This window comes from Hyperolius riggenbachi, chromosome 7 (assembly GCF_040937935.1).
Source record: "Hyperolius riggenbachi isolate aHypRig1 chromosome 7, aHypRig1.pri, whole genome shotgun sequence".
NCBI lineage: Eukaryota > Metazoa > Chordata > Amphibia > Anura > Hyperoliidae > Hyperolius > Hyperolius riggenbachi.
The window spans coordinates 235,534,308-235,542,859 of record NC_090652.1 but is presented as its reverse complement, the minus strand read 5'-3'; the positions used below and the strand labels follow the sequence as shown (position 1 = coordinate 235,542,859).

The 8,552-nt window shown below is 41.8% G+C and overlaps 1 protein-coding gene across 1 annotated transcript in view; it reads left to right on the top strand.

Moving 5' to 3' along the window:
* The window catches only part of FN1 (fibronectin 1), a 90,303-nt gene that overhangs the window by 1,881 nt on the left and 79,870 nt on the right, over positions 1–8,552 (top strand). The window contains exons 2-6 of the mRNA XM_068247367.1: positions 3,156–3,302; positions 5,311–5,481; positions 5,573–5,752; positions 6,850–7,026; positions 7,230–7,382. Of these exons, the coding sequence (XP_068103468.1) occupies positions 3,156–3,302; positions 5,311–5,481; positions 5,573–5,752; positions 6,850–7,026; positions 7,230–7,382 (828 nt within the window). The remainder of the gene's footprint in view (positions 1–3,155; positions 3,303–5,310; positions 5,482–5,572; positions 5,753–6,849; positions 7,027–7,229; positions 7,383–8,552) is intronic.

Genomic DNA, 8,552 nt, shown 5'->3' with positions numbered 1-8,552 from the left:
ACCATACTGGGCCTGTGCAGTATGCTCCTGGTGACATCAGCGGGAGCGAGGACACGGCAACGCAGGCGCAGTGGTTTTCAGACTTTAAAGTCTGAAATTGCAGAAGTGAACCGGAGGCGGGGCCGGAGCATCAGTGAGTGGCTGCGCAGGCACAGGATGTCTGTCTGTTTGCAGGGGACCATTAGAAGCCCTGGGTAAGTTCAACTCATCCCCCCCCCCCCCCCTTCCTACAGTATTCCTTTAAGTACATAACCCATAGTCAAGTGCTCCATATATGATACTATGGACAGAGGGACTGTATATTGTCCTGAAGATGTGGGTTATTACAAAACGTTACTTATTTACTTGCTGAATAAATGATCAATCTTTTTTGGTGAATGCCAGTTGTCCAAACACTGAATTCAGCACAGGAGATTTGGGCGCAGCCGGCGCCACCATAGGCCATAATAGGAATTACGGCTATAGCAGCGCACAGGGAGTAACTTCGTCGCCGGCAGAAGACTGAGCTGAAGTTACTTATAAAACACAATAATTAGGCTTCCTGCAATTGCTGGAAGCTGAATTCTTTCATTCCCCACCATCCATGGCGGTCAACATCAGCAGCGACGTGCATTGATCGGAAGAAATGTAAGTCAATGGTGCCACAGATATTGGCACACGTTTTGGCGATACACATGCTTGCTATGCGTATTTCTGCCGCAGGAAGGGAGTGTTAGAGAGCCTCACTTATAGTTTGGCTTGCTGTCAAAAGTTGCATTACCGCGGGTATCTCCAATGCCTGTTTTTTAGTGGTGCGATCTTCCGATCACACTGCATCCAGTTGCTGGTGTGAAACCGGCCTCAGAGTGTGCGATTTACCCTTTTTCATTTATTATTCCCCATACAGACCGGGCTACTACACTGTTGGGCTGTTGGTATCCCTATGTCTTGTATTTTCTAGAAGGATAATAAAATGCTACAAAGCTATCTCCTGCTCCATTTATGAGTTTGTGCATTACTAGTGAAATGGTGAGCTTTGGTGTGACTCTACTGAGCCACTCATTCACCCAATTAGTGTGTGGGTGAACCTGGATGGTACAAAATGCTGTACCACCATGCAGTAAAGGTCAGCTGGATAGTGTACTGGTAAGGCTCTTGCCTTTGATGTTGGGATTAAAGAGACACTGAAGCGAAAAAAAAATTATGATATTATGATTTGTATGTGTAGTACAGCTAAGAAATAAAACATTAAGATCAGCTACATCAGTCTAATTGTTTCCAGTACAGGAAGATTTAAGAAACTCCAGTTGTTATCTCTATACAAAAAAGCCATTAAGCTCTACGACTTTCAAAGTCGTGGAGAGGGCTGTTTTCTGACTTTTATTCTCTCAACTGTTAGTTTAATTTTTTACTTTTCCTCTGCCAGAGGAGAGGTCATTAGTTCACAGACCGCTTTGAAAGAATCATTTTGAATGCTGAGTGTTGTGTAATCTGCACATATTCGAGAATGATGCAATGTTAGAAAAAACACTATATACCTGAAAATAAAAATATGAGAATATTTTCTTTGCTGCTAATCTTCTAGTAATTATTCATAGTACACAACCAATTCATTATATCCTATATATTTTTTTTCGCTTCAGTGTCTCTTTAAAGCCTTTGACCAAGGTGTGAATTCTGGATCAAACCAGTAAAGAGTATTTGGGCAAGGTTCCCTAATGATCCTGGTTGCCCTAAGGTGCTGCAGCTCTGGCGCTTTGAGTCCACCAGCACAATATAAATGTTCTAGGTCTTGTCTAAAGGTCCACAAGCTTCTGTCTTGATCACGAGGGAGAAGACCGATAGGTCTGTCCTGATTCTGTAACTGAGATTTGCTCTGGTTGCTTTTGGGTATTGTAGAACAGCAGTTATAAATAAGTAGTAAAGGTGTTTTTTTTTTTTTTGTTTTGTTTTTTTTTTTTCCTATCTGCTCTTGCTTTTAAGGGTAGAAGTTTACTAGTGGAATGTGTTGAAGGCATTTTGTCATCTTGAATAAAATGTGTGCAATACATTTTTATCTAGAAGCTTCCTACACCATTTGGAAACAATTTACATTGCTGCTCCTCTCTTGGAATGTAAATGACTGTATAATGCATTTCAGTCACATAAGATTCTGCTGCTTCTGTGCAGTCACCAGAGTTGTCTTCTGTACTACACACTCTGAAGTGTTTTCCAGAGTTGTAGATGAAAGAAACCATCTTGGCTATTCAACAAATCCTTGACTGCCTTGAGAATATACAGCATGCCCACTGAAAATTACTGTCAAATACAGATTGCTTTTTTTACAAGTCAGTAAATTATTTAAAGGCCTAGTTCAGGGACATCTTAGAATGCATTCATAAACATTTTGTAAAAAATAGTAAAATGCATAAGCAGTTTATTGTAGCTGGTGACCTGCAGACTTGCATTTGCCTCTTGCTCTTTCTCATGTGTACTTGGCATCCTGCAGTGACATGAGTAGCATAAAGGAGGACAACTTTTTTTTTTTTTTTTTTTTTTTTTTGTTCACCTCCCTAATGACAGACAGCCTGGTTATGTAATGTACAATGCGAATAAATACATTAAGAACAAGGTCCCTGACCTTTTGGCTTTAATTGTAAGCATTGTAAGCAAAAATTTGGTACCTGTATTGGCCAGGGTCTGCAGATGACAGTGCGCTTTTTTTTTTTTTTTTTTTTTTTTTTTTGTGTGAGCGCAGACCATCTTCTATCCCTGTAGGTGCTCAATGGCAGAACTTTTCTGTGCAAGATACTTGATTCAAATTAATTGGTTGGACATCGGCTAAAGCTCCTCTTGCTATCTCATACAATAAGATAAACATCAGAGAGAACATCCGTTAAACCCCCTCTAAATTTAAATTTAAAAAAATCTAAAAACCCTAGTCAGTGACTACAATAGCAGTAGCTGCTAATCCTTGTTTGGTAGGGCTCTAATATTACTCCTGGTCCATGCTTTAATACATAAATCGTACGTTTCACACTTTTTTTTTTTTTTTTTTTTTTTTTTAATTTTGTTTGGCTTGGTTTTGCAAAAAAAACTCACAGAATTTGTAGTCTGTTTATAGCAAGTATTGCGAGCATTGCTCACTTAGTGAGACCTTCCCTGATTAATTTTCTTCCCATCCATGTTACTTCTAGACCGATGTAACGACCAGGACACGAGGACCTCCTACCGGATTGGAGACACCTGGAGCAAGACTGACGCCAGGGGGAACATGCTGCAGTGTATCTGTACAGGCAATGGCCGTGGGGAGTGGAAGTGTGAGAGGCATTCCTCTGCTTCTGGTGAGTTCCAGATTGTTTTTTTTTTTTTATGGCTAAGCTAACAAGAGGTTAGTAGCGCTTGCAAAGTTTAAAAAAATAATAAATAAATGGTAAAGGGTGTATTTTATTTAAGTTGTGCCATAGTGGCCTGGCCTCCCCCCTCCCCCAGTTCATCTTTTACATTTTAGCCAAGGATGGGCTTTAAAGGGAACCCGAGCTAAGAGGGATAGGGGGGCTGTCATATTTATCTCCCCTTTTAAACCATGCAAGTTGCCTGGCTGTACTCATCCTGTGTCTCTAATACTTTTTTCACCATAGACTCTGAACCAGCATGCAGCAGATCAGGTGCTCTGACTCTATTAGCTGCATGCTTGTTTCAGGGTTGTGGCTCAGACGCTACTGATGCTAGATCAACTGGACTGCCAGGCAACTGGTAATTTTCTAAAGGGAAGTGTATATATGGCAGCCTAAATACCACTCACCTAAAGTTCCTTTTCATGCAGCTGGAGGTTTTGATTTGCTAAATTTCGTTCACTCACTAAAGGTGGCTGCACGCTATTTAATAATAATTTGTTTTACTCCCTTTCAATACACGAAGTACAATCTGTCACAATCTGAAAAATCTGACCAATATACCACTCAGATGTTCTCTCTCTCTCTCTCTCTCTCTCTCTCTCTCTCTCTCTCTCTCTCCCCCCCCCCCCCCCCTATGAAAAAAAAAATATTGAAAAGTATTTCAGCCTATACATTAAAGGAAGCTGGCAGGTCGGCAGCTGATGCAGAGGGACCCCCGTGTGACCCGCTGAGAGCGGAGCCGCAGCAAGTGATACTCAAGCTCCCAGGGGCTGGAGGAAGCCCCAGGTAAGAATCTGTTTTTAATTTTGCCTGAGGTTTCCTTTAAGAAACTGACAACCTACCATTCAATGTTTAAGATTGATCAGAAAAATCCACTACTCCTGATTTTATATTGAAAAAAAAAATGGAAAAGTGTTTTTTTTTTTTTTTAATCAGATTTCTCAAAAAAAAACAAAAACCTCATTTTATTGTATAGTGTGTGGCCACCTTGAGTCAGATTTGCATATTCGGAATTCCAAGTAAATACCTTGGTTAAAAACAAGTTATGAGAAAACAAGTTCTGTTTCTCAAGTGCCGAGGTTCTTGATTAGTGCAGCGTCCATACTGAAGCCTGCCCACTAAGGGAACAGACACCTTCTTGGAGTAGCATCGAATCTGACAGCTGCGTGCTGAAAACCCCAACATTTAGAGAGCTGCCAAAACCAGCTACTTGTCTGTTCTGCTGATCTTTTCACAGGTTGAGTCACACCTGCAATAAGCCTGCAGGCAGTGGAGTCTGAATCTTTAATCTGCATTCTTGTCCTGGGTCAGTGATTCAGAATCCATCAGAGGCAGTGGACCAGCTAGACAATTTAGCATTTTCAAAGCATCTCTCTCAATTCATATTTCCTCTGCAAGATTTTTTTCCCCACAGCTGGATAAGAATCATTTTTCTACATAGACTCTGCGTGGAAGAAATGCTTCCATTAAAGATAAAAGATCTGTTAAAGCGGACCTGAACTAAGAACTTCCTCTCTGCTCTAAAAGATAAGCAACAGCTTAATAACCTGTAAGCTGTAACAAACAAGCAACTCTGTTACAGCTGAAACAAATCCTGCTATAAATCTGTGTTGTATACTTTCTGCTTTAATGGAAGAAGACATAGGGTTAACATCCTGTGTTTACAAATTAGCTGCTCTGCCATGGCAGAGGAGATTCCTGAGCTGACACAGCTGAGAGATCAAATTAAAGTGGTGATTAGTCACAGATGAGGGGGAATTAAACAGGCTACACTCCCCAAATACATACAGGGTGCAATTCTCGGGTTTTCCTTATGTCCTGTGCAAGAGGACCAGGTCCACTTTAAACTGAGAACAAATGAGGAAACCTAGCGTAAGGTTTTATATTTTTTTTTTTTTTTGTTTTGTTTTTTTTTCCATTATTGTTATATATGTGTATGTATTTCCCTATGTAGGAGTTGGTGTAGGTCCACAAATAAACATCTTCCCAGCTGTGCGAGACGTCGATCAGTGTGTGGCAGACAGTGGAGTCCTCTTCTCTGTTGGAATGAAATGGGTTAAAACTCAGGGAAGTCAGCAGATGCTGTGCACTTGCCTTGGCAATGGAGTCAGCTGTGAGGAAAGCAGTGAGTACCGTGCAGCCTTTTTCCTTCACTTTTTTTTTTTTTAACATTTGAAGTCCTTTAAACTGCGCATGTTTGTTCTTCTCCAAAACAGTTGCAGTTGGAACTTATGGTGGCAACTCTAATAACGAGCCTTGTGCTATCCCATTCATCAATGGTGGCAAAACCTACTATTCCTGCACAACAGAAGGTCGCCAAGATGGAAAGCTATGGTGTGCAACAACCTCCAACTATGATGAAGACCAGAAGTATACCTTCTGCACAGAGCAGCGGAGTAAGTTGCATTGTAGTCAACCTTTTTGATATTTGCATATATACTGTACATACTACTTTTTTTTTTTTTTTTTGCTCGCTCCCTCCCCCGCCAGCCAATCAGCGTGATCGGCTGTCATAGGCTTCAGCTTATGACAGCGGATCACTTCCGCACTGACAGAGGGGACAGCCATGTCACACATCTGTCCCCAGTACAGCGCTGCTGCAGATCACAGCGCTGTACAAAGTAATTAGACGGCGGTTTCGCCGTCTAACAGTCTCCGCCGCTCGGTGACTGAAGGCAGAGTAGAGCTCCTCCTTCCAAGCAGGAGATGCATGCACAATCTCCTGCTTGCCCCATAGACAGCCGTTCACGCCAATCATCGTGGATCGGTCCTGGGGCTCCCGCACTGCTCACGCCAATTGGCGTGGAGCAGTCGGCAATTAGTTAAAATGCCACCCATTGCATGGTTATTCTTAAAATACCAGTTACTTGACTATATAGTACTGATCCTCCTACTTGCTGTTTTTCAGTTGCTAACAAGGACCCAACTACACTTACCATATAATTACTATGGTGCTTTACAGCACCAAGGGCCCAGTACTGGAAAACTAATTAAGCATTGTTTTTTTTTTTTTTTTTTCAAGTTAGCCATAGCATTTGGCAGTGAATCTGAAATGATGAGCGTACTGTAAGTGTTCTTGAATACGGAAATGTTGGTTCTTCCTCCTTTATACTGGGACACACATTCCATACTAAACACTGTTCTGTACAAACTTTTGAGTGCCCATGGATTTCCTCAATCCCCTACCCACTTCCCCGGCTGAACAGGGTAGGTGCAAACTGGAACCCTTGCTTTTGGGCTACCTAGTAGTTGCTATTACTGAACTTGTGCCTCTGATTGGCAAATGGCATTTGTAGAACTACTGTAGGTCTCCAAGGGCAGATCTGTCTTTTTTTTTTTTTTTTTCCCTCTACAAAGGTATCTGTTGGTTCCAGGCAAATGCATTTAAACCTTGTTTTAGTATAACCTGTTTTGAAGAGTAAAAAAGCAGTGAATGTTTTTAAGATTTCAAAATTTTTAACAATTTTTTTATATTTCTCTATCTTCTATGAAGCCCTGATTCAGACACGAGGTGGTAATTCCAATGGGGCTCTCTGTCACTTTCCATTCTTGTACAACAACCGCAATTACACAGACTGCACATCCGAGGGGCGTCGTGACAACATGAAGTGGTGCGGCACCACACTAGACTATGATGTTGACCAGAAATTTGGCTTCTGCCCTATGGCAGGTGAGGAATGCTTACGAATGGACAAAAATAAAACTTTGTAGGATTATATGCAGCTCACTTACATGAATGACAATTTCAATAAATTGAATCATCCCTGATGCCTGTAGTTCTATAGCTGTGTCCTTGTATGTGTATAGTGGGTGGGTTTTATTTATGGTGCGATCCTTGGTTGTAACAATAATTTTGTTTTACCCGTTTTGAAGCTCATGAAGAAATCTGTACAACCAATGAGGGTGTGATGTACCGTGTTGGTGATCAGTGGGACAAAATGCACGACCAGGGTCACATGATGAGGTGTACATGTGTTGGCAATGGCCGTGGTGAATGGAACTGCATTGCCTATTCCCAGTTAAAAGGTACACTTGCATCTGTTCTTTATATTTGTCAGTTGATGAAAACTTTCACCTCAGCTAACTGAGGTCTTTACTTGTTCTTTGTGACCCTGTCACTGAGACAGGAAGTGAAATAAACCTGAAATCTCAACAGTGAAGTAAAGATGCTCTAACCCTTCTCTCACACTACTAAAATAAGTGTATTCGCCCTGTGTGCTCATACGAGAGATAAAGGCAAAGGGCAGGCAATGGGAAGAGATTGCTAAAAAAAAAAAGTAGTCTAAAGCCTCATCTACACGCGTAGATGAGGCGGCGATCCGGCGGCTCGATTAGCCGCCGGATTTGGTCCCCGCGCCGCTTATCTTCCGCTCGATTTCCTGCCATTGTCCCCTCGCGGGGAACGAGCAGGGAATCGGCGGTGGGGAGATCCGTCCTGTCGGATCTTATCAATCGAGCCGCATCAGTGGCTCGATTGATAAGGAACATCGCGGCCGCATCTACGCGTGTAGATGTGGCTTTATACGCCAGAATATACTGTAGATAAGGGGCATAGACAGAGGAATTCTTAAGTATGGGGACCATGCTGGGAGAAGTACTTCCCTGGAGTTTGGCTATACTGTAACCAAACTCCAGTGCAAAATGCCGTGTGTGTGGGGGTGGTGGTTAGTGTTAGCAGTAGGTGGGGAAGTTAGGGTTAGGTATAGATAGGGGAGGGTTGAATTGGGATATAGTAGAATATTGGTAAAATTAGCAATATTCTATTACTGCTTTTCTGCCCATTTTTCCTTGGGCCTCTTTTGCATAGAATCATTGGAAGCCTGGGTGACCAATAAGGAGGGTTTTGGGATAATACTGTCTATGGCCATATTTTCAAACTTTTCAAGCACTTAAGTGAATTGTCCAATGTGTGCAATGTATAACTGGTGCATTTAAAGGCTTTCAGATAACTGGAAAGTTTAGCCAGAATGGTTTAAGCTGTCTAGATGGCTTTTTGGATAAACACATTTCTGCTGCCAGTTTACACTTTTATGTAGAGTTAAACAAGCATTGAAGGCTGGCATACAGCTCTGTGTATGTACTTAGCAGCTTAGGCTAGATGTAAAGCCATTTGGGAAATGTCTGCACTTGGCGGGACATACTGGCCAAGCGACAGTAATCTGTATAGTGACACCACTTCTCTTGTGCCAAACAAAA